Source organism: Abramis brama (assembly GCF_963993115.1).
Source record: "Abramis brama genome assembly, chromosome: 1".
Lineage (NCBI taxonomy): Eukaryota > Metazoa > Chordata > Actinopteri > Cypriniformes > Leuciscidae > Abramis > Abramis brama.
In genome coordinates, this window is record NC_139963.1 from 50,350,517 (window position 1) to 50,378,108 (window position 27,592).

The 27,592-nt window shown below is 37.8% G+C and overlaps 3 protein-coding genes across 3 annotated transcripts in view; all 3 read left to right on the plus strand.

Annotated features, from left to right (window-relative positions):
• LOC311086937 (GTPase IMAP family member 9-like) overlaps positions 1-17,083 on the plus strand; it is a 34,492-nt gene extending 17,409 nt beyond the window's left edge. The window contains exon 2 of the mRNA XM_084120150.1: positions 12,697-17,083. Within this exon, the coding sequence (XP_083976276.1) occupies positions 12,697-13,718 (1,022 nt within the window). The 3' untranslated portion in view covers positions 13,719-17,083. The remainder of the gene's footprint in view (positions 1-12,696) is intronic.
• The window catches only part of LOC311081484 (zinc-alpha-2-glycoprotein-like), a gene marked incomplete at both ends in the record, with an annotated part of 524,658 nt that overhangs the window by 465,430 nt on the left and 31,636 nt on the right, over positions 1-27,592 (plus strand). The gene's annotated exons all lie outside the window — the stretch shown is intronic.
• LOC311097523 (GTPase IMAP family member 9-like) lies at positions 19,518-20,630 on the plus strand (the record flags this gene model as incomplete). Its single annotated transcript, XM_084137278.1, has 2 exons — positions 19,518-20,281; positions 20,615-20,630. 2 exons carry the CDS (start codon positions 19,518-19,520, stop codon positions 20,628-20,630), a joined length of 780 nt encoding a protein of 259 aa, XP_083993404.1.

A 27,592-nucleotide genomic window follows, 5' to 3' on the forward strand; every position in this document is an offset into this window, starting at 1 on the left:
TTTTTACTAGGGCTGGGCGATTTAAATCGCGATATTGGTATGCGCATCTCGTCAGTAAAGCCGGTTCCTTGATTAGTAGTAAATCGCCATCACCTGCTTTCAGATGAAGCGGCATTTACTACAAAGAGACGTAGTTAACTGACAAGCTGAGCCATATCACATCAATATCGCGGACGTATCGCCAGCGATAATTAATGCGATATGGCTCAGCTTGTCAACTACGGCTCTTTGTACACAGCAAAAACTCCAGTGTTAAATTAACACTCCTGGGAGTGTATGAGTCCACACTCAAGAGTGTTTAAGTTAATGAGATAATTAAGTGATTAATTTAGTGATAATTGAACATTATTGAAGTCACCTGATGTTAACAAGCAGAATCACTGAAGGAGAAAATCACAAATTGTAAGTTACCGTTATGACGATCAATGGTTGCTTTAGTTGGACTCTTGACCCATATATTATTAAATTTAGATTTTGTTTGTCTGTTGTTTCTGAATTATAATCACCAGTTGAACAAAGAAAAAACTGATATTTTTATGTTATAAATTGGTTAGGTTTAGGTTATGTTATGACAATCATCATTTGAACTTGATCACTGAACTCATTAAAATCCTTCTTTCTGACTTCGATTTATGTTGTTGGTTAGTGAATCTGCATAAATGCCCAGAATTTTTGATATAATATAAAGGATTTCTTAAAAGTTGTTTAAAAAAAAAAACAGTATTTTAGGCACACACAGATGTCAAGATTCAGTCTATGCATCTCAACAATGGTGATGAGCAGAATATTCAATTAGGAAAAGTAAATTACATAGACAATTCAGATAATAATTTATTCATACCGCAATGCATGATGGGAGCCATTAATGAGTTGTGATTGGTGGCAGCCACTGCAACATGCTTTATTATTGTCACCATTAGCCGCGTTTCCACTGTCGGGCCAGGGCTTTAAACGGGCCGTGCCGGGCTAATAGCCTTGGGCCAATAGCACCAGGCATGCGTTTCCACTGTCGGGCCAGAAGCTCCACAGCGCTTCACTAAAACACGCCCGTAACACGCCTCTCTGGGACAACGTCACACTAACCCATCATTTCACCAACAAATGGAAGTTTTATCAGAAAACTAATCAGAAATCACTGGAAACAGCGTTGAAAACAAACACGATAAAAGCGGCCGTTTGCTAGCTTTTTTTTGTTTGTTTGTTTAGCAGCTACTTGAATATTTAAAACCCAAGCATCGATGTTTTACCACAGGTTTACAATAAAAAGTGATACATTGATCATAATGAATTAATTTATGTAAAAATTGCACATTAGTCACTCAGAAATAAATTACCGTTAGGTCTATTTCACAAAAGAAAGAGGACACACTTACTTTTTCAGTCGTGTCTGTTTCTTTATCTGGTAACTTAGTTACAGGACATATTTACATCACATTTAGAAAAAATGATAATTTCTACAAATATATGCCATACGACCTGAGGAGCTTTAGCACTCTCTCGACTCCCATACAGATATTTTCAGTCAGAGAAACAGAGGAAGCTCCCGAAAAAAAAAGTTACTTTATTTTTTGATAGTCCGGTATAAAGAGACGAGACGTAGGCTACTGACAGATAAAATAAAAACATGACTGTGATAGCCTTTAAGATTGGTCTGATTTCTTCAAGCGTTCGCTATGTTTTTTTTTTTTATGTGTATCTTCAAGCGTTTACTATGTTTACTATGGTAACGGCTAGCGCGCATAGTCTTTTGCATCACAAACAGAAGGCATTCAAACATGAACGCGATTTAAATTATTTTATTTTTAAGTCTTAAATGCTGACAGAATCATCCGGCGCTGCCGTCTCCCAACGGTAAACTCCTCCTCTGTTGGTAACCACTCCTCTAGCCTGAGCTGGCCCGCTTTGGCCCAAGGTATTCGACGGGCCAGAAATCCTGGCCGTTGGCCCCGAGTAAGCCCCGATCAAGCCCCGGAAGTGACAGTGGAAACGCGACTGGCCCTGGCACGCACTAGCACGGCCCGGCCCTGGCCCGACAGTGGAAACGCGGCTATTGTTGAGATTCACAGGCTGATTATTGATGTCTGTGTTTTAAATGAATTTATCTGAATGTGTTTTGATCAGAACAATGTTTATTAAATATTTTAAATTGTAAGTAAAGTAGGCTACTGATAATCATAGGCTGAAGAATCGCTGAACTGCTGCTAACAAATTAAACCAAACTATCTCAATAAGTTTCCTTTTTCAGATCACAGCATGATTATGTCAAAACATAACCAACACTATAAAAGAACATTTTATGTTGTTCATTTAACTGTTATAAATCAATAACAGCACACAAACAACAGTAAATATTAAAGTAAACATATAATGGTCTAGAGCCCAACTAAAGCAAACACCCATCACCTTAATGGTAACTTAAAATTTGTGATTTTCTTCTTCAGTGATTCTGCTTGTTAACATCAGGTGTCTTCAATAATGCTCAATCATCACTAAATTAATCACTTAATTATCTCCTCAGCCCTAAATGCCGCTTCATCTGAAAGCAGCTGATGGTGATTTACTACTAATCAAGGAACCGGCTTTACTGACGAGATGCGCATAACAATATCGCGATTTAAATCGCCCAGCCCTATTTTTTACAGTGTAAAGCCAACATTAACAGAAATTCTTCTAAATTAGCATAACAAAACATTAATCACTACTAAATCTCACATTTAACATTAATCTTACACACACACACACACACAACCCCCCCCCCCCCCCCCCCCAATTATATTACACTTAATTTTAGCATTTACTCAAAGAGTATAGACCTTATGTAGCTCCGCCCCTTTTCAACGCTGCGCTCATTGTCTTTTGACTTCCGGTCTGTATTTTCACAGCGTTTTGCGTGTTTATTAATGAACGGCTCGTTTTAAAATCTTCCCGGTCGATTTACATTTGTTAAGTCATCTGCTTTAAACATTACAGTCCTCATGATAACTTTCGTTAACTTTACATTAAGTAAATCCACTTAAAAAGCTAATTACTCCTGGACAGAAATGCCATATAAATATACAGAGCGACCGCAAAACGGAAGTTAAAAGACAATATTCCAAAGATGGCTGCGCCCTTGTTTCTCTGGTGCATAAGGTCTATAGAAGCTAGCGAAACTCAATAGAACGCTCCATAGCAACAGTTGCCCCCATGACGTGACGGCGCGGCCGCCATTATGGACTGAAAACTGAAGGAAAACGCTGAAAAATAATGGGAGTCAATGGCACTGAAAAACTTAACATAACAAAAACTTAACATAACTTAATTTTTTCTGGCCGTCATATCTAAATATGAAAACAATTTAAAATACATTAATGAGGATGACCGACGTTAAATGACAGAAAATATACGTCTATGTCGTGTTGGTTATGCATGGCCTAATTACCCTTAGGAAAATAGTATTTTGGGACAAAATATTACTATATAAGTATTATAAGACTACTATAGAAATACTATAGCGGCTCTAGGATATAATAGAGGTGATGTTCTGTAATACCTCTATAATATTTTTAAGCTGCTATAGTATTTATATAGTAGGCTAGGCTTATCGTACTTCTGTAGTATGTCACAAATTACTATAGTATTCCTACAAGATTACTATAATATTTTGTCCCAAAATACTATAAGATTATAGTACTTTTTTAGTAAGGGTATGTCCCCCACCGAATCGGCTTCATTAGCCTACCACTTACGGTTTGCAAAGATACAATTATAAAATTACTGCAAAACTTTAATCTATCAATATTTATGTTCTATTATGCATTTAATTGTTAGCCTATATGACTAACATAAATTCATGAAATAATATAGGCTAGCTAGGCTATAGGCAGACACACAGTAATTAGATATAAGTAATACGATATTTATTCAAATGTTGATTTTGAAATTAGTGAACATCACCATATATATGATTTAAAAAAAAATTATTATAAATGAACATTTCTAAAGACAGTTAATATTTTACATAGAATATCACAAAAATATTAACAACTTGTTTTTTCAACATCTTCAGTGAAAGTGCACACAGTGAACGTTTCAATGGCAAGAAAAAAACAATCTATGAATGTCCTATTACAAAGGTACAAAACAGGTACAAAACAGATGTGCAATCTGAACTATAAACACCTACTAAAATGGATTTTACCATTGACTGGCGCTAACGATTTCAGCAGCTTTCAGTCCATAATGGCGGACGCGCCTCCGCAGCGCCATCTACAGACTGTTACCCATAACACAACAGAGTTTCGCCTCTTGGGCTTCTATACTCTTTGATTTACTCTCCCTTTCGAGTGCCATCGGCAAAGCATGCTGGGAAATAGACATCCCAGTCGTTCCAATTATTGCTTTTGAGTGTTAGGTTTTACAGTGTAGCATTTAGCAAGCCGTCGGCGCTTAGAGAGCACTCAGGACGGGTAGCAAGTGAAACATCAGCGTCCATCTGAATAAACGTATTTTAAATACAAAATGAGTTTTCGTTCACTCAAAATACGCTGATTCTGATGTCTCTCTTGGTGTTCAAATGTTTGAATCTTATGCATTCAAAATAGGCTACTACAAAAAAATATTATGATAGTCAGTTATATGTTTGGAGAACGTTCTTATAAGAAAAATCTGTTATCTGGGTGTCCACTCATACTGTGAGCTCACCATGTGACACCACTGTGACATCACTGTGATAGTGTTGAGAAACAGAAGTAGAATAGGCTTGTTTGAGATGCGCCTTGTATTCAAAGCCTGAAATGTATTCGAGAGTAGTCACTGCAGTGAGGGGAGGAGTGAGAAAAGTGCAGGCAACCCGGACAGATCTCTCTACTCGTAGTGGATCTGTGAGATCAAAGACTGAAATCACAGGATTCACACTTGTGCACGTTGTTGCTAATAAACTGGATGTTATTTAAGCTCTGTTGCTTTTATATGAAAATAAATATAATGAACAAGACACCCAAAGTAGGCTACTATTTATTTCCATTAGAAATATGTGTTTATCAAACAATTTTACTTTAATTACAGACATGTTTTATAAAAAAATTTTAATAAATATGACAAGAATCAAATAACCCATATAGAGATCGCACTGTCAGAGAGTTTGGGAATATTCACACATAATGTATACACATACAACATGATATCAAAATTTTAAAATCAAACATTTTAAAAGAGATCAAAACATCACGGTTGTTTAAACCAATGAGCATTAAGCTGTGTCGTCAGCAAGTCGTTTCCCATCATGCTTTTTCTCAGCGCAGTCGGTGGAGAGTAACTGCGCTCGACTGCAGAATCCGACATGGCCGCCTCGCCATCGCGAGAGTTTTTTAAGATAAGTCAGCATGACATCAGAGCCAGGTGGACCGCACTGGGACACATTTCTAACCGGCATGCATCTTACGGTGATCACCGGTGATCGGGTCTGCGCAGATTTTGCTAATCTCAAACAGGCCTATTGTCCCCCCAGTGACCGATATTTGAACCTCATCCTCTCAACCTGATCAACATTTTGAATTCACAATCAGCTCATACAGTATATTTCTCACACTGTGAGTATCACCTTATGAGAATGGTGTGATGTCACTGTGATCATCACATTGTAACACCTGCTTTTATAAAAACACTTTTGATGCTATATAAAGAATTAAGAGACCAGACTTTCACGTGTCAATGAGCCATGTGTATTACACCAGGTGTTTTCAACCTTTTAGGATATGCGCCCCCCCAAGTTTGTCTAATTTCATTCGTGCCCCCCACCCTCCCAAAGTGCGTGCAAACGAACATCATTGCTATACAAGATGTGAAGAGGTTCAGTGTTTGGAAGGAAGACAGGGTCGGCGTGACTGGGACTTGCACGTTTTATTTACAAAACTCAAATCAACAAACAAAACTCGCGCCAACAGCGCATTCACTGTAGCCTTGCTACAGCATACAAAACAATCTCACAATAAAACTCTTTCCACTTGTCAGTAACTCTTTCCACTCGTCAGTAACTCTTTCCACACATCAGTAACTCTTTCCACACGTCAGTAACTCTTTCCACTCGTCAGTAACTCCACAGGATCCGCCAAACTCTCCCGTTACAGACCTCGCGGAACCATGCCCCCCTCGCCACACAGGTGAAACTCGAAAAATTAGAATATCGTGCAAAAGTTATAATTTTATGAAAACAAAATCTCCAAATTCAAAATCTCAGAAAATTAGAATATTACAGGATTTTAAATACAGAAATGTCAGCCCTCTGAAACGTAATCATGCGCATACAGTTATATACTAAATATATTAGTTTCACCTTTAAATTAGAATTACTGAAATACAAGAACTTTTGCACGATATTACAATTTTTCGAGTTTCACCTGTATTATGTGCTGCATATAGCGTGCATAAAAATAGTTATATTGAAACAGTACATATCTATCTTACCTAATGTGATGGCTGAGCCTGTTTCTGAGAGCACAACATATCAATCTGTGGTTTGATACCCGACACAGCTATCCGTAAATCATCGTCCACTGTCAATAAGCGTGAGCGATACTTGCTTTTGATGTAAGTTAATATAGAAAATGTTGCTTCGCAGAGCCAAGTTGAGGCAAACGGCAAAAGTATATCAATTGCAAGTCTCGCAAGTTCAGCGTACTCTGTCTCCACTGACAGCCAGAATTCCGGCAGTGTGTTCGAGTCAAATAGTGTCTTCAAAGTTCGGTCACTTGAAAGGTCCAGAAGGGCATCCTGCTGATCTGATGACAGACTCACTGCGCTTTCGATGAAGGGGTTACGAACCCAGTCGTACTGGTTCCAACTATGCTGCTCAGGAAAATACTTATTGAAATGTGCAGGCTTGTAGATGGAGAGTTATTTCTTTTTTTGTATCATCCCAATTAAGCTCATTTTCTGTAAGAAATTCATCCAAGGTTGGGAACATGTCTACATTACCCTCATCAACCTGCCCTCTCCATCACTCCAATTTCCTCACAAACCCCACAATTTTATTGGACATTGTTAGTAGGTTTGAATTCGGGCCCTGAAGAGACGAATTAAGTGTATTGAGTCTATCAAAAATGTCAGACAGGTATGCAAGATCTGTGAGCCACTTTGGGTCAGTAAAAAAAATTGCAAAGGAAGATGCACAATCGAGCAGAAAAAGTCTTAATTCGTCACGCAATGCAAATATCCTCTGCAATACTTTACCTCTGGACAGCCACCGTATCTCCGTGTGCAAAAGTAACGATTCATATTCTGACCCCATTTCAGGCCAAACAGTCTTGTTTTTATGGGGCGAGTCTTGATGAAATTGACAATTTGTGTTGTTGTTGTTTTAAGCACTGCGTTCAATTCGTCAGGAAGAGTTTTTGCTGCAAGGACCTCCCTGTGGATCATACAGTGGGTGAAACGCACATGCAGAGCTGCTTTACGAACCAAAGCAGAGAGCCCTTTATTTTTCCCTAACATGGCTCCGGCTCCGTCTGTGCTCACACCGACACAGTTGTCCCAACAAAGACCAAGTTCATCCAATTTACCATTGAGTTTTTCAAAAATATCTCTTCCGGTGCATGTTTTTTCCATTGCTGAGCAAAATAACAGATCTTCAAGCAATTTTCTCTCATGATGGTAGCGAACAAATACAAATAGTTGCGAGGAGTTTGAGATGTCTGTCGACTCGTCTAATTGCAATGAAAAAAAAATTCCGTCCTGTATTCTCTCAATTAGTTGACATTTGATGTCGGTTGCCATTTCAGTAATACGGTGGCTCATAGTGTTGTCTGATAGTGGAATTTGTTCAACGTCACTGGCAAACTTATCTCCAAACATATTTCTACAGATGGCCATTGCTGCTGGACGAATGAGGCTCTCTGCAATTGTATGAGGCTTTTTGTCCTTGGCAACTAAATACGCCACCTCATATGATGCTGTAAGCGCTTTGACTGCCACAGTGGTTTGGCTGGTCATAGTTTGTTTTTGATTTTTTAAGCCTGATTCTTTACGGCGAAAAAAGTCAACCGGTTTATCTTTTAACGTCGGGTGTTTGGCTTGTAAGTGACGTATTAGTTTCACAGGTTTCAAACTGTCATTTGCAAGCACTTCAGAACATACAACACACTGTGGACGTGGTTCGTGATTAAGTGTGATGCACGTGAATCCGTATTTTATGTACTGTTCGTCATACTTTCGTCGTTTTGATGCACCCAGGCCTTTGGTTTTTGCTATTTATCCTCTCTGCGTGGAAAGCCCCGTTGACGTGGAGGGTTCGACATCAATTTGCAGAAGTTGTACGGGTTCAGTCGGACACTCTTCTTCTTTTTTGCCTGACGGTTCACCCGTTTTATCACTGGTATTATTACGTTTAAGCCACCGGTCCATTTTTGTTTTAATATTTAGCTTGAAATCGATCGCGTCAACTCTGCTCCTCTGCTCTGTAGCCAACTAATATGTAAAGGTCGCCTCGCCTGATTAGCTGCGAGACTGCCCCCTCTAGTGCATGACTAAAGATTAGCTATCTTACGTTCACGTTTCACTTAAGCCTTTGAATTCACAGTTTCTCGCACCCCCCATAACAGGTGTTGGCGCCCCCCTAGGGGGGAGGGCCCCACAGGTTGAAAACCCCTGTATTACACCACAAATCACCATACAGTCAGTAAACATACATAGTAATTCAGTTGCAAGGGAAACATCAAATAGTTCAGACTTTTATAGCGTCTTTGGCTACCAAAAGCTCAGTCTTAAGAGTAGTAGGAGCAAGATGAAACAGTACTTAAAGCTGCAGTCCACAACTTTTTGGGGATAAAAATTATCCAAAATACATTTTTTGAGCAAGTACATAACCAGCCAGTGTTCAAAACTCTCTGCTTGCTTTAGCTCGATTCAAAACGGTAAGCTTGTAATAATGTTTATATATAAAAAATGCCTTTTTTATGTTTTACATCATTGAATAACAATTTACAGTAAAAAACTGGCAGCTGTGGTTGCCAGTACTTGACAGTAAATAAATACAGTAGAAATATTTATGTTTTACGACACTGAACTAAAGTTTACGGTAAAAAACTGGCAGCTGGATGCAAGCGATTTACCGTAAAAAATATGGTAGTAACATTTTAGGTTTTACGGCAGTGATCTAAAGATTACAGTAAAAAACTGTCAGCTGTGGATGCCAGTACTTTACCGTAAAAAATACAATAGAAATATTTTAGTTTTTACGGCACTAAACTAAAGTCTGGGTGCAAGTGCTTTACCGTAAAAATCACGGTAGTGATATTTTAGGTTTTATGGCATTGAACTACAGTTTATAAAAAAAAAAAAAAAAAGAAACCCCTGCCAGCTGTGGTTCCCTGTAATTAAAAAATATTGTATTACAAACCAATTTGTCATAAAAGTTATTATTGAGAATTACCAGAGTTTCAGACGTTGATGTTTTATTGAAAATAATAAAGTTTGTCACCATTATGGACATGAGTGTTTACTGTAGTTGGCCTCTTGACCCTTGACTTTCTAGGTTTTCTCTGACTACTTTAACTGCCTGTTTATAAAACACATTCGTTATGGCATGACAATCATAGAGAACATGTGATCAGGTATTGTTGGCTCTTTATTGATGATAACATAATCATCATGTAGTGGCCTGATTCACTCATCTCAATAACTGTCTTATCTATCATTGTATGAGAAGTGTTTAATATGAATATATTTCACTTCTTTGAGTATAATAGCGCTGTGACATTACCGCATGCGAGCCAGCAGTGACAATCAAATGATCTAAAGAACGCTAAAAATACAGTAAAAGACTTTGATCTATCATACAATTTAGACCAACACAGACTTCAAGAATCAGTGTATGAATATCAACAACGGTGACAAGCAACAAAATAATCAGATAAAACTCTGAACATCACAAAACAAGCTATTACAAAGTTGCAACAAAAACAACAGCAAAAATAAAAGCAGATAATAAAGAAAATACTGAGGCAAATCAGTGTAATTTATTTATGCTGCAATGCATGCTGGGAGATATTGATGAGTTTTTAATGATGGCTTCCATCATGCACTGCACTTTTATCATCACCGTTGTTGATATTCATACGCTGATTCTTGATGTCTGTGTGTGTCTAAGAGATACAGTAGTTTAAACCTTTATTGTCCAAAATGTTTTTAAAATCTTCAGATTATCACAACACTGATGGATCACTAGCTGTACTTACAATGACCCATAAAGTCAAAGATAAGACTCTATATAAGTTCTGTGAATCAGGCCACTACATGATGATTATGTCATCATCAATACATAACCAACATCACTTGATTCATTTACTCTCTGATTTTCTTGTGCCTTATAAACACAGAGTTACAGCAGTCAGAGAAAAAGTAATGTTAGAAAGTCTTTTTTTTTTGCCCGTAAATTTAAGTCCTGTAAAACATAAAAGGTTGCCACCATATTTTTTACGGTAAAATCCTGGCAACCACAGCTGCTTGTATTTTACAGTAAATTTAACAGTTTTTTTTTAAGTGTAAGAGTGTGAGGATGTTGGAGGTGGAGATTTATAGCCTTTTCTCACAGCACTTGAATAAATAAAACTACTAATTAAACTTAAAAATCCATAAAGGTTTAAACGACAATCACCAGTGACAACTGGAGATTCACCAGTTGTAAAACTCAAAAGACTTCAGACTTCGGAGGTAAAAAAAAAAAGAGACTGCAACCGACCCATGCGAAAACAAGGATAATATAAGTAGGGCTTTTGAAAGGTGGCGTGAACTCCATGTTTTTGGTTCAAAACGGATGCAGAGACGGCTTTTTTTCTGCTGGACAGTTCTTCTTCTTCTTCTGCTGGCAGGACTTCTTATTAGATATTGCGATTCTTTATTGCGAATGACAGGATCCACATTTCACACCGGCGCAGTGACTGACAGCCGCACGTTCTCCTCAAAACATTGGATTCATCCGCGTTGTTTCGTGCTGAGGCACAACCCACATAAAGTTGATAATTCCGCGAATAACTGCAATTGCAGATTTCGAACAGAGATGGCGACAAAGAGGAAAAACTGCGGACTGCAGCGTAAGTGAAATGATGATGAGGCCACATCTGCCTGCAACCGAGTTTCCAAGTGGCTGTCGGTAATGTGAACGAACTGTAGCTTGTGAGATGAACAATAGATGACAAAGGTGTTGTTGGAAAAACTAAGACAATCTCTTTTTGGTCAAGATCCTATCGATAGTTGAGCTGCCTGCTCATGCCTGCATGTTGAACCCACTGCATCAAACCAACAGATAAACTTAGTGCAACCATTAACACATTTACCCATCGCATATTTACATATTTACAAAATACTAAAAAGAGTACTTACATTTGAGTTTAGGAACCTCAGGTTCCTCAAATCAGGGCAAAAACACAAGACAGCATTGGTGAGAAAGCTTCTCATCCTTCCTACCCAAGGGGGCAATCCAGCACCCGAAAAGCGTACCTTCTATGCGGGCATCAATTGCTAACCAAGCCTTCACCTGCTGTTAGCATTCCATTGACTTCCACTCATTTTGCCGTCACTTTGACTGCAAATAACTTTACATCTGAGGCATTTAAAGACTCCATTTGTCCATTGTTTATTTCTAAACAATTCTAAACAAAGCCACTGCTGCCCCACATCTAGAGACATCTACATCGTCAAGCTCAGTTTGAGTCTGCGCTGTACGCTCAACCATCAGGAAGTGAGTGCTTCTAATTGACTTCACTTTTCTCCATTGAAGTCTATGGGGTCGCTGTGTCCATTTCTTTTACTGTCTATGTTCCTACCTCATACTACTTCTCTTATCCTTTTTATGCTACTAGGTATCTCACTGGCTAGAGCGCCCCTAGTGTCAGGATAAAATATTGCACATACAGAAAGCTAATGGGACAAATGTAACTGTAAAACTGTTATAACATGATCTCATGTGTAGACTGGGTAATGTCTGGTGACAGATCGATATAACGCCTCAGCTCAAGCTGCTCAAGAACCGATCATCTCTTCCTCACTACTAGTTTGTTCGTTACAGCATGAAATAAACATGAATGAACATCAGAAGAAATGTTTAAAGACACAACTTACTGAAATTAATCATGTTTCGTGTAATCGATCAATCAGTGTTTTAACCACGGAAAGAAGTCAATAAAACAGCTGGAGAACAATAATGTCATGTTACATTTATACCTCAGAAAAGCCAGTGTCTATAAACTAATTATGCGGTGAAAAGACTCCAGAGAGATTCCCTGTATAATTTACAGCATTACTTGAGGTTTTTTTTTCCTTGAGAAAAATGAACATTTACTACTATATATCCATATATACATCCAAATGAATCAATATTGAAGCTTCGCAAGCTTCAATATCTTGAGGTTCCCCCGCAGGAATAATTCTCACTCAAAAGTTGGCAGCCTTGTTTGACTGTGAAGCATTAGAGGTGTTGATGGACTCCATCTACTCAATCTGTGTTTTGATCATCGTTTTTAATCTGAATAATAAAATATTCTGGTGGTCTTAAAAGTTTGGTGAAAATCATCAAAAATACTGGTGGTGGATGGCAACTTAAAAAAAATAAAATACACTGGCGTGGAAAGAGTTAATAAAAATGCATTGCATTGAGTGAGAGTTGTGGTTTGTGGTAATGTAATGGTATTATGTTTTTTTTTTTTTTTTATTATGTAATAAAAGGTGCAGAGATGCTGAAGCAGAATCCAATGAGAAGAAAAATAACAAAAGATTTTGACCCAGCCACTCCTGCTGTCAGTCTCTCATCCAGACGGATTGTTCTTCTGGGTAAAAGTGGAGTTGGGATGAGTGAAGCTGGAAACACAATACTGGGACAGAAATGGTTCAGATCTGAGATGAGTACGAGTTCAGTAACCAGTAAATCCTCAGTGAAACACGGCACTGTATCAGGCAGATCTGTGTCTGTAGTTGATACTCCTGGATTATTCGACACACAGATGAACTCTAATGAGTTAATGAAGAAGATCATGAGATGTGTTTATTTATCCAGTCCTGGACCGCACACTTTTCTCATTGTGATTCCTGTGAATAACAGATTCACTGAACAGGAGCAGCAGATTCCTCAGAAGATTGAGATGATGTTTGGTCAGGAGGTGTTAAAATACTCCATCATTCTCTTCACTTATAGAGATCTGCTGAGAGGAAAGTCTGTTGAGAAACTCATTGAAGAGAACAGTAGATTTAGAGATCTAGTTGATCAATGTGGAGGCAGATTTCACGTCTTCAACAATAGAGATGTGAATAACAGAGATCAGGTGAATGATCTACTGAAGAAGATTGACACAATGATAGAGCAGAATGGAGGAGGACACTACAGTAATCAGATGTATGAAGATGCTGAGAGATTCAGACAAGAAGAAGAAGAAGAGCAAAGACAGAGAGAGGAAGAAGAGGAGGAAGAGCAGAGACAGAGAGAGGAAGAAGAGGAGGAAGAGCAGAGACAGAGAGAGGAAGAAGAGCAGAGACAGAGAGAGGAAGAAGAGGAAGAAGAGCAGAGACAGAGATATGATGAAGAGCAGAGACAGAGAGAGGAAGAAGAGGAAGAAGAGCAGAGACAGAGAGAGGAAGAAGAGGAAGAAGAGCAGAGACAGAGAAAGGAGAAAGAGCAGAGATATGAAGAAGAGGAGAGACAGAGAGAGGAAGAAGATGGAATACAACAAAATAATGAATGTGTCTGTAGTTGATACTCCTGGATTCTTTGACACAGAGTTAATAACAGATCATGAGAAATGTTTATATATCCTTTGTTTTTCTTCAATGTTTTCAGAGTAAATGACAGCTAATTGAGATCATAGAAAACCTCATTGAGTTTAACACTAGATCAGGGATGGGCAACTTCTAATCAAGGTCCTCAGGATTACTAGAAAATTACAGGCAGGTGATTTTTTCAGGGTTGGAGCTAAACTCTATAGGACAGTGGCCCGGACCAAAGTTGCCCATCCCTGCACTAGATTAAAGGGATACTCCACTTTTTTTGGAAATAGGCTCATTTTACAACTCCCAGTTGAGTTAAACAGTTGAGTTTGACTGTTTTTGAATCCATTCAGCCGATCTCCAGGTCTGGCGGTACCACTTTTAGCGTAGATCATTGAATCGGACAAGACCATTAGCATCTCTCTCAAAAAAATGACCAAAGAGTTTCGATATTTTTCCTATTTAAAACTTGACTCTTCTGTTCTTCTGACTCTTCTCTTCTATATCATTACGCCTGCTGGACTCATGGTACGGCAGCAAAGTTTCTTTTCATTTTCCGTCGGTCTTAGTACACGATGTAACTACGGAAGAGTCAAGTTTTAAATAGGAAAAATATCGAAACTCTTTGGTCATTTTTTTGAGAGAAATGCTAATGGTCTTGTCTGGTTCAATTCATTATGCTAAGCTATGCTAAAAGTGGTACCGCCAGACCCGGAGATCGGCTGAATGGATTCAAAAACGGTAAAACTCAACTGTTTAACTCTGGGAGAGTTGTAAAATGAGCCTATTTCCCCCCCAAAAAAGTAGAGTATCCCTTTAAGGCACACAATAAAGACAATAGAGATGAGAATAACAGAGATCAGGTGAATGATCTACTGAAGAAGATTGACATGATAGAGCAGAATGGAAGAGGACACTACAATAATCAGATGATTGAAATAACTTGAAAGTAACTTGAATTGCATATTAATAGTAAGAAATTTTATATGTAAAATAATTCTGTAGTATTTCAGTATTGGTGTTGTTTGTCCAGATGTTTCATACATTATGATGCATTTGTAACATCATAATCTGTAATATTGACTGTACACACTGTAAAAAGAGATGTGTTAAAAAACAACACACAGCATGTGTTGATGGTATTTTGACACACAATGTGTATTTCCTTTCCCGATCCCGTCCCCCGTCTCTCTATCTCCCCCCTCACTTTCTGTCTAGCTACTGTCCTATTCTAATAAAAGGCAAAAAAGCTACAAATAAATCTTTAATATATATATATTTATTAATACACTTATGGTATATTGCTTGTGTAATAGCAATTTTTATCTCACTGGGAAAAACAGCATCACAGGGTTAAGGAACACTCAAAAGGCAAAATTGTAATAAAGAAGAAAAAGGCTTTATTCTTTGAGGAATCTTTTCGCAACCGCAGCCACCCAGATGTGAAACAGAAAGCCTACTGACATAATAAAACTGAGACATTTTATACAGGTTTCTGACATTCTTGACTCCTCCTTTCCCAGTCTCTGTAAATTTCCTTAAAGACATCTAGTATGGACTGGTTCTACCCCCCCCCCCTGGGCAGGTCATGCTGTTCTTTGTCCCTGAGAAGCCAAAAGGCCTTCATTTACAATCTACACTGAGAAAAACAATAAGTAGAATTTACTCAATTTTTATAAGGCAAGTTTTTGCACAAATTTTTTTCAAGTAAATTTCACAATGATGGAAATTAAGTAAATCTACTTAACTAAGCCGAGTAAAATTCACAAAGTGAATAAGTACATATAACTTGGCCTGTTAAATTATATTGAGTAATTTTTACTTACAAATCTGATATAATTAATATAATTAAGTAAAACCACTTGATATTTTAAATACATTTTACTTGTTTTATGCAGTGCTGGTAATTATTTTAAATTCAATTAAATGTTACTCTTATAATGTGACAAAATAATACTGTGACAATGTGCAGTTAAGAGTAATTTATTAAGAAATAAGCATATACAGAAACCTATAATGACAATAATAACAATTCAGTGTGTTCGGTCTCTCTCTTTGTCCCTCTCAACCGGTTTACAGCAACGGAGGCACAAAGGGCTGAATGCATTTGAGAAATATCCTGAAATTAAGAAAAGAGAGAGAGAAAAAAACAATAATCAGTAAACAGCTAATACTTTTAAATTAAAAGTTAATTAATTTGCATTCACATTATTCATTTCATTTAAACCAAATCATTAAAAACATCCTGCATGACCTTACTCTCATAGTCAATTTACACACATTAATGCTAACATGTGACACACAGCAGATATCAAGGCTACGAATTAGGAATTTGGGAGTACGAATTATTGTCATTTACAACGTGGTTACGATTTAGTAAAAGCAGGGACCATTTAATAGATAGTATGCACGATTTAGCAAATGAATGAGGAAATGAATTATACTGTGCACGATGAGGGAACGAGAACCTTCTCACTTAGGCCTATTGTTAATTCGTGGCCAATATTTGTCATCTATAAAGAAAATTGCACACAAAATAAATATTAAACAAAAAGATCATGATTTAAGTGACATATTCATGGTTTTTAGGCGTAATTACTGATAAATCGTGTAAAACGTAAAGTTTAAAACTGAGAAAAAAATATGGCTAACGTCTACAAAGTTAACTCGTCATTAACCCTCTTGAGTCGGCAAAAGCGCCCGCGCGTAGCAGCAAATTAGACTTATATTCCGTCATTTTTGGTCATAAAGATTACAGACTTAAGAAATATGAAAAAATAAACTGTTAAATGTCTACTTTTTCCACTTTCAATCGAAATAAAACATTGTGCTTTTGTAAAATAAAGAAAATAAACAGGGTGCTTTCTGCCTCTGCCTCTCCCTTAACTTTTTTCTGGAGCACGTCTCTAAACTTAAGAACACTAAACTTTTCAAATGTATAGCATGAAGTGATGACAAGACAATCGTTGAATTAATCAAAAAATCATTATAAATCCGTAATATAATGCAGTTTTTTACTGTTGCTTACCTGTCGAGAGCCGTTGGAGTGGAGATTCGAAATCCCTCAATCATCGCGTGTTTTCTTCTTTCTGCGCATGCGCAGATTCCTTTCTTCAAGGACTAAATTTTACTTGATTTTTTTAAATTTGCTTCAAGTACTTAATTAATGCATGTAAATATGCCAGAGAGTCAGAAGTCAATTTCACTTGTCTGTTGGATGTCTAATATTTACAAGTAAAAAATTAGTATATAATTAGGATTTACTTAATATACTAAAGTTTTCATTTTTACAAAATTATTCTTAGCAAAAGATACATGATTTTTCCTGTTTTATTTACTTTGACATAAAATCATTTTTTACAGTGTAAATGACCTCCTGCTTTCCTCAGGAGGGGGCCTGGGACCCTACTATATGACATCCTGTATTCTTCGACTAAGATTCTTTCTCGTGCCTAGGTGTTTGTTATCTCCCCGGGCTATCTGGTTTATTACATCTGCTCTTTCCTACCCCCAATTCAGCTGTTAGAAATGCTTTTACACACACTCAAATGAAATCAACAAGTTTAAATGAATGGACACAAGAACAATGAATTTTTCATTAACACTTGTATGTTTCAAAGACACACATAATGAATTTGTACTTGTAACACAAATAAAATACACATTAAACATGCGGTTCAATATAAACAAGAATCCAACTCTAATGCGCCTAATTCTAACCAACTCGAATTGTTTCACATATAACCGATGATTGTTAGATAGTTAGATGATTTATCTAACAATTGAAATTTACGATAGATTTTTATTTTTATATGTTAAAGGGCACCTATTATGGAATTTAGAAATGTACCTTTCATGTAGTGTGTAACATAGATCTAAGTGAACAAAAACATCCTGCAAAGTTTGAAATATGAAAGTGCACCGTATATAAAGTTATTGTCTTTCAAAAGTAAGAGTCGACTCTGAGTCATTTTTATGAATCGTTAGAAGACCGAAGCTTTTTCTCTGACTAGATGACGTCAACTTGTCAAGTTATTTGAATACAATACGCCCACTTATTGCGCTCCAAGGCCAGGGAAAACTTGAAAACAATAGCTGTGTCCCAATGTTGAAGGCTGCATCCTTCGAAGGACGCAGACTTCAAGGATGCAGCCTATGCGTCCTCTGAAGGACGCACCATGTAGCCTTCCTAGGATTTCCTAATTGTGCAACCAGCTTCCGATCACCGCTGCGAGAGGACAGCTGCTATCCTGATCATTCATTTTGATAACTGAGTAAACTATGGAGCCAGAATTGGCTATTGTCATTTTTATGTTTTATATTTTACTGGAGGTCATGGTGTGCCCCGGCGCTGCCGGATCATGTATTTTCGGTTTAGCCCTGTTTGAATACAAAACCCAATTTAATATAAAAAGTCCAGTATTTCTCGCGCTCGTCATCTGCAGCTGTCAGTGTCACGGTTGCCAGGCGACAAGAACAATCCTTCGTAGGCTAGACCGGTCCGAACGCTTCAGATGCGCCCTTTGATATGGGACGCTGCTGTAGTTAGCAACAATTTGTTAATATTGTGACAATAAGCCTACATTTTGTTACTTTAATTTTCGGAACAAATGTGAAGTAACCTGAAGTACTTTTTTCCCTCACATCACAATATGATTACATTACACTACACAAAAGTATATAATGTAACAACCAGATATTACTGTATATTGAAAATATACAGAAGTAAAATGCAACATAGCCTACGCAGTAATGCAGTAGTAGCCTAATATAAATGCAGTAGTTATTAAAAGTAGCCTACTTTTTTCAGAAAGCCGTCGATTGAATCAGCCCTGCAAACCTGTTGGTAGACAACTTAGTGGATAGTGGAAATATGCACTTTAACACTCTGGAGACCATCCCAGATGATGTCCCACCAGCAGGAGGCATTACCAGGGGGAGCCCATCCCGGTCCAGCAGCTCAGCTCAATAGAGTCTACATCATTTTTTTTCTTATTTTATGTATTGTAAAATTAAATGTTTATGTTGATTTTGATATGTTTAACGTATTTTGTAAATAGTTGGAAAAAAAATAAAAGTGAAAAAAGTTAAACAAGAATATGTAGAAAATATATATATTTTTCAATCATTCTCTCAAGAAGAGAAAACAGCCTGTCCATCCTCTTCCTTCTTTCCTGTGCACTCCTCGCCTCTGCCTCCCTCTCTAGTTGCATTTCTTCTCTGATCAAGTCCAAAAACTCGTCCTGTCTCGCCGCCTTTGTGCTGGTGCTGGTGCTCCTGCTGGTGCTACTGGTGGGGCTGGTGCTGCTGCCCCTGGCTCCTCCTCACCGTGGGCACCCACTGCTGAACTCGGCCCTTACTTGAGGTTTTTTTTTCCTTGAGAAAAATGAACATTTACTACTATATATCCATATATACATCCAAATGAATCAATATTGAAGCTTCGCAAGCTTCAATATCTTGAGGTTCCCCCGCAGGAATAATTCTCACTCAAAAGTTGGCAGCCTTGTTTGACTGTGAAGCATTAGAGGTGTTGATGGACTCCATCTACTCAATCTGTGTTTTGATCATCGTTTTTAATCTGAATAATAAAATATTCTGGTGGTCTTAAAAGTTTGGTGAAAATCATCAAAAATACTGGTGGTGGATGGCAACTTAAAAAAAATAAAATACACTGGCGTGGAAAGAGTTAATAAAAATGCATTGCATTGAGTGAGAGTTGTGGTTTGTGGTAATGTAATGGTATTATGTTTTTTTTTTTTTTTTATTATGTAATAAAAGGTGCAGAGATGCTGAAGCAGAATCCAATGAGAAGAAAAATAACAAAAGATTTTGACCCAGCCACTCCTGCTGTCAGTCTCTCATCCAGACGGATTGTTCTTCTGGGTAAAAGTGGAGTTGGGATGAGTGAAGCTGGAAACACAATACTGGGACAGAAATGGTTCAGATCTGAGATGAGTACGAGTTCAGTAACCAGTAAATCCTCAGTGAAACACGGCACTGTATCAGGCAGATCTGTGTCTGTAGTTGATACTCCTGGATTATTCGACACACAGATGAACTCTAATGAGTTAATGAAGAAGATCATGAGATGTGTTTATTTATCCAGTCCTGGACCGCACACTTTTCTCATTGTGATTCCTGTGAATAACAGATTCACTGAACAGGAGCAGCAGATTCCTCAGAAGATTGAGATGATGTTTGGTCAGGAGGTGTTAAAATACTCCATCATTCTCTTCACTTATAGAGATCTGCTGAGAGGAAAGTCTGTTGAGAAACTCATTGAAGAGAACAGTAGATTTAGAGATCTAGTTGATCAATGTGGAGGCAGATTTCACGTCTTCAACAATAGAGATGTGAATAACAGAGATCAGGTGAATGATCTACTGAAGAAGATTGACACAATGATAGAGCAGAATGGAGGAGGACACTACAGTAATCAGATGTATGAAGATGCTGAGAGATTCAGACAAGAAGAAGAAGAAGAGCAAAGACAGAGAGAGGAAGAAGAGGAGGAAGAGCAGAGACAGAGAGAGGAAGAAGAGGAGGAAGAGCAGAGACAGAGAGAGGAAGAAGAGCAGAGACAGAGAGAGGAAGAAGAGGAAGAAGAGCAGAGACAGAGATATGATGAAGAGCAGAGACAGAGAGAGGAAGAAGAGGAAGAAGAGCAGAGACAGAGAGAGGAAGAAGAGGAAGAAGAGCAGAGACAGAGAAAGGAGAAAGAGCAGAGATATGAAGAAGAGGAGAGACAGAGAGAGGAAGAAGATGGAATACAACAAAATAATGAATGTGTCTGTAGTTGATACTCCTGGATTCTTTGACACAGAGTTAATAACAGATCATGAGAAATGTTTATATATCCTTTGTTTTTCTTCAATGTTTTCAGAGTAAATGACAGCTAATTGAGATCATAGAAAACCTCATTGAGTTTAACACTAGATCAGGGATGGGCAACTTCTAATCAAGGTCCTCAGGATTACTAGAAAATTACAGGCAGGTGATTTTTTCAGGGTTGGAGCTAAACTCTATAGGACAGTGGCCCGGACCAAAGTTGCCCATCCCTGCACTAGATTAAAGGGATACTCCACTTTTTTTGGAAATAGGCTCATTTTACAACTCCCAGTTGAGTTAAACAGTTGAGTTTGACTGTTTTTGAATCCATTCAGCCGATCTCCAGGTCTGGCGGTACCACTTTTAGCGTAGATCATTGAATCGGACAAGACCATTAGCATCTCTCTCAAAAAAATGACCAAAGAGTTTCGATATTTTTCCTATTTAAAACTTGACTCTTCTGTTCTTCTGACTCTTCTCTTCTATATCATTACGCCTGCTGGACTCATGGTACGGCAGCAAAGTTTCTTTTCATTTTCCGTCGGTCTTAGTACACGATGTAACTACGGAAGAGTCAAGTTTTAAATAGGAAAAATATCGAAACTCTTTGGTCATTTTTTTGAGAGAAATGCTAATGGTCTTGTCTGGTTCAATTCATTATGCTAAGCTATGCTAAAAGTGGTACCGCCAGACCCGGAGATCGGCTGAATGGATTCAAAAACGGTAAAACTCAACTGTTTAACTCTGGGAGAGTTGTAAAATGAGCCTATTTCCCCCCCAAAAAAGTAGAGTATCCCTTTAAGGCACACAATAAAGACAATAGAGATGAGAATAACAGAGATCAGGTGAATGATCTACTGAAGAAGATTGACATGATAGAGCAGAATGGAAGAGGACACTACAATAATCAGATGATTGAAATAACTTGAAAGTAACTTGAATTGCATATTAATAGTAAGAAATTTTATATGTAAAATAATTCTGTAGTATTTCAGTATTGGTGTTGTTTGTCCAGATGTTTCATACATTATGATGCATTTGTAACATCATAATCTGTAATATTGACTGTACACACTGTAAAAAGAGATGTGTTAAAAAACAACACACAGCATGTGTTGATGGTATTTTGACACACAATGTGTATTTCCTTTCCCGATCCCGTCCCCCGTCTCTCTATCTCCCCCCTCACTTTCTGTCTAGCTACTGTCCTATTCTAATAAAAGGCAAAAAAGCTACAAATAAATCTTTAATATATATATATATTTATTAATACACTTATGGTATATTGCTTGTGTAATAGCAATTTTTATCTCACTGGGAAAAACAGCATCACAGGGTTAAGGAACACTCAAAAGGCAAAATTGTAATAAAGAAGAAAAAGGCTTTATTCTTTGAGGAATCTTTTCGCAACCGCAGCCACCCAGATGTGAAACAGAAAGCCTACTGACATAATAAAACTGAGACATTTTATACAGGTTTCTGACATTCTTGACTCCTCCTTTCCCAGTCTCTGTAAATTTCCTTAAAGACATCTAGTATGGACTGGTTCTACCCCCCCCCCCCTGGGCAGGTCATGCTGTTCTTTGTCCCTGAGAAGCCAAAAGGCCTTCATTTACAATCTAAATGACCTCCTGCTTTCCTCAGGAGGGGGCCTGGGACCCTACTATATGACATCCTGTATTCTTCGACTAAGATTCTTTCTCGTGCCTAGGTGTTTGTTATCTCCCCGGGCTATCTGGTTTATTACATCTGCTCTTTCCTACCCCCAATTCAGCTGTTAGAAATGCTTTTACACACACTCAAATGAAATCAACAAGTTTAAATGAATGGACACAAGAACAATGAATTTTTCATTAACACTTGTATGTTTCAAAGACACACATAATGAATTTGTACTTGTAACACAAATAAAATACACATTAAACATGCGGTTCAATATAAACAAGAATCCAACTCTAATGCGCCTAATTCTAACCAACTCGAATTGTTTCACATATAACCGATGATTGTTAGATAGTTAGATGATTTATCTAACAATTGAAATTTACGATAGATTTTTATTTTTATATGTTAAAGGGCACCTATTATGGAATTTAGAAATGTACCTTTCATGTAGTGTGTAACATAGATCTAAGTGAACAAAAACATCCTGCAAAGTTTGAAATATGAAAGTGCACCGTATATAAAGTTATTGTCTTTCAAAAGTAAGAGTCGACTCTGAGTCATTTTTATGAATCGTTAGAAGACCGAAGCTTTTTCTCTGACTAGATGACGTCAACTTGTCAAGTTATTTGAATACAATACGCCCACTTATTGCGCTCCAAGGCCAGGGAAAACTTGAAAACAATAGCTGTGTCCCAATGTTGAAGGCTGCATCCTTCGAAGGACGCAGACTTCAAGGATGCAGCCTATGCGTCCTCTGAAGGACGCACCATGTAGCCTTCCTAGGATTTCCTAATTGTGCAACCAGCTTCCGATCACCGCTGCGAGAGGACAGCTGCTATCCTGATCATTCATTTTGATAACTGAGTAAACTATGGAGCCAGAATTGGCTATTGTCATTTTTATGTTTTATATTTTACTGGAGGTCATGGTGTGCCCCGGCGCTGCCGGATCATGTATTTTCGGTTTAGCCCTGTTTGAATACAAAACCCAATTTAATATAAAAAGTCCAGTATTTCTCGCGCTCGTCATCTGCAGCTGTCAGTGTCACGGTTGCCAGGCGACAAGAACAATCCTTCGTAGGCTAGACCGGTCCGAACGCTTCAGATGCGCCCTTTGATATGGGACGCTGCTGTAGTTAGCAACAATTTGTTAATATTGTGACAATAAGCCTACATTTTGTTACTTTAATTTTCGGAACAAATGTGAAGTAACCTGAAGTACTTTTTTCCCTCACATCACAATATGATTACATTACACTACACAAAAGTATATAATGTAACAACCAGATATTACTGTATATTGAAAATATACAGAAGTAAAATGCAACATAGCCTACGCAGTAATGCAGTAGTAGCCTAATATAAATGCAGTAGTTATTAAAAGTAGCCTACTTTTTTCAGAAAGCCGTCGATTGAATCAGCCCTGCAAACCTGTTGGTAGACAACTTAGTGGATAGTGGAAATATGCACTTTAACACTCTGGAGACCATCCCAGATGATGTCCCACCAGCAGGAGGCATTACCAGGGGGAGCCCATCCCGGTCCAGCAGCTCAGCTCAATAGAGTCTACATCATTTTTTTTCTTATTTTATGTATTGTAAAATTAAATGTTTATGTTGATTTTGATATGTTTAACGTATTTTGTAAATAGTTGGAAAAAAAATAAAAGTGAAAAAAGTTAAACAAGAATATGTAGAAAATATATATATTTTTCAATCATTCTCTCAAGAAGAGAAAACAGCCTGTCCATCCTCTTCCTTCTTTCCTGTGCACTCCTCGCCTCTGCCTCCCTCTCTAGTTGCATTTCTTCTCTGATCAAGTCCAAAAACTCGTCCTGTCTCGCCGCCTTTGTGCTGGTGCTGGTGCTCCTGCTGGTGCTACTGGTGGGGCTGGTGCTGCTGCCCCTGGCTCCTCCTCACCGTGGGCACCCACTGCTGAACTCGGCCCTGGTGTGTCCTCAGGGATTGAGGCGATGAGGACAGGGGGGTTGGTGCAATGCCTCTGTCCCAACACCTCATCCATGAGGACAAACCAGGGCCAAGCTTCAGCAGTGGGTTTCCCACTCACACCCTCTCCTGTCCCAGGACACTTGCAATCCTAAAGGCAGAGCAAATGAACCATGGCTTGTTAACAACAACAGGACAATTCATTTCAGCAAAGATGTGTGTATTACTTTTCTTTATATATATATATATATATATATATATATATATATATATATATATATATATATATATATATATATATACCCATTTTTTTCTGAATTGTTCTAAAAAAGCAGAAAAGGGTACTTAACACAGAGGAGCCATCTTAAGTGCATTGTTAACACTGCAAAATATGACACATCAAGACATGCATACAAAATACTTAAGAAATCATATTTCTGTATACTAAAATTTGGTTAAAACCACATACCTTGCATGACAGCACTACAAAAACACATAAAAGTGAACCCCCATTGCCTTATCTACTGCTTTTCTTATTGTTTTGGGCTTTATTGGGTGAGTGATATTTCTTATAATACACAAGTGTAAATATTACAAATAGGTCGTTAAACTAATAACGTTATTACCACAAGTTTTGCCTAAAACTACCTGATAAATGAAGCCACGCAATGGTGACGAAGGAGTTAAGAATAAGTTTATAAGAAAATTTAACTCTGGTTTCGCTAGCTATTTGAGTAAATGAAAACATAATATTTACATTTAAATGTGAATTTGCTGTCCACCACCGATCTAGTCTCGACCGCCTTTAAAAATAAATAAATAAATAAATGCTGTCTTCAACGGCGCGCAATGACTTATGGGGTAGAATAGGCCGCTAAGTGTCCATTTATGTATCCTTCTTTTCACGGGGAAACGAAGGGTGCATTTGGCGTCGCTTTTGAATCAGGGAAGCCTTCGTCGCGGCGCGATGACGCAACCGGCCTTCGAATACGGCCTTCGAAGGATGGAGAATTGAATTGGGACAGCCTTCATCGAGCCGCGGTGACGCAATCGGCCTTCAAATGCGACCTTCCAAGGATGCAGCCTTTGAATTGGGACGTCCTTCGTCGCGCCGCGGTGACGCAATCGGCCTTCAAATACGGCCATCCGGCCTTCAAATACGGCCTTCGAAGGACGCAGCCTTCACTTTGGGACACAGCTATAGTTGAAAACATCACGGCGACGAGACGCTGTGTTCTGAAGCATTTGAAGACTATCAGTGGCTACAATTCATATATGCAACTATACCACAGAAGTATAGTCCGAGTGTGCTTTGTTCTGGCCATTTTGAGGACGATTGCTTACCAACTTAAATGCAATCAAACTTGGATTCGCGAGCCGGCTGATATTGAAGGAAGGTTCAGTTCTAAGTGTATTTGCATCAACTTCCTCCTCCGTATCACAACCTGTAAGTGTTATTAATAATTGTTGCTTTTATGTTTTATGTAGCATGCTTAATAATTATTTGGTTTGTTGTGTAAGCACCGTGTAGCTTCCAGGTCTTCAATGACAATTGTATTGAGATATGTGAAGTGTTTGTCGTTGTTTTAGGAGTTGTCTTAAAGAATAGAGTAATACCTCGTAACTGGAATTTTTTTTGTATTTTTTTTTTTGTAAAAACGTTATGTTTATGCCTCGGGCTAACGCAAGCAAACAAAGACTGATTGTGCTTTTACAATATGAACTCTGGGCTATGCTCGCTAGTCGCTAACATAACATTAAATTCCTTATCTCATTTTAAATGTTTTACAACTACAAAGCAGTGGACTATAATCATTATTATAACACAATTTAATTGATAAAAGCATCATTGTACTCCGTCCCTGCTGGAAAAACCAGCATAGACCAGCATAATTTCCATGCTGGTCTATGCTGGTTTATGCTGGTCTATGCTGGTTTGGTGCTGGTTTTGCTGGTCTACCAGCATGGTTTTGCTGGTCTACCAGCATGGTCTTGCTGGTGATGCTGGTCTACCAGCATGGTCTTGCTGGTGATGCTGGTCTACCAGCAAGGTCTCATTAATGATGCTGGTCTACCAGCATGGTCTTGCTGGTGATGCTGGTCTACCAGCAAGGTCTCATTAATGGTGCTGGTCTACCAGCATGGTCTTGTGTGATTTACTTTAGCTCATTATTTTGTACACATGTATGCAGCCAGTACTTTTAATTTAATAATAAGTTACCATTTAATAAGTTACTTGTTTAAATTACTAAAAAAGAAGACAGTTAAATAGAAATTAGGCTAGCAATGTCAAGAAGTTCTTTAAGGGCAGTACATAAATACTTGGCCAACACATAACACTATTTTTCTCATACAAATTCATTACAATAAATAAACTAAAGATTCTTGAACATTAACATCTGTTCGAAATAAGTTTATTACTGCAACAGAATATTTACATGTTACATTCACATTTATAGGAATTACTTGATACCATTACTACCAAGACAATACAGTGCATTCAGTATTCACATTAATAAATTATAATGCTTAAAGGAGAACTCCGGGAAATTTTTAAGTTTAAAAAACAGTCAGTTAACAAGCAATGTACACCAATATAAGAGATTACATTAACAATGTTCCTACAAGCATCCGGTGTCAATGTATCGTGGAAGATGTTTAATCAAAAATTAAACACTGGGGGGTGTTTGATAGTAATGATAAGCCCTGTCTGTTTTTTCTTTTCTGTTTTTTTTCAGGTCAAGGTCAAGGTCACTTTATTTATATAGCATGTTTACAACAGCCACTTGGCTGACCAAAGTGCTTTACAGTGCTTTGGTTGAACAACCAGATTAAAGATAAAAAAAAAAAAAAAAAAAAAAAAAATATATATATATATAAATAGTACCTACATAGCAACACATAACAATCATTAAAACAGGAGTAGCAAGGCAGTAACAGACTCAAATATAAAATAGTCGAACATAAATGTCGAAGCAGTATCAGACTCAAATATAATAATAGTCGAACAGAAGTGTTGAAGCAGTATCAGACTCAAATATAATATAGTCGAACAGAAGTGTTGAAGCAGTATCAGACTCAAATATAATATAGTCGAACAGAAGTGTTGAAGCAGTATCAGACTCAAATATAATATAGTCGAACAGAAGTGTTGAAGCAGTATCAGACTCAAATATAATATAGTCGAACAGAAATGTCGAAGCAGTATCAGACTCAAATATAATATAGTCGAACAGAAGTGTTGAAGCAGTATCAGACTCAAATATAATATAGCTTAGTCGAACAGAAGTGTTGAAGCAGTATCAGACTCGAAGATAATATAGTCGAACAGAGGTGTCCAAGCAGTATCAGACTCAAATATAATATAGCTTAGTCGAACAGAAGTGTTGAAGCAGTATCATCAGACTCAAAGATAATATAGCT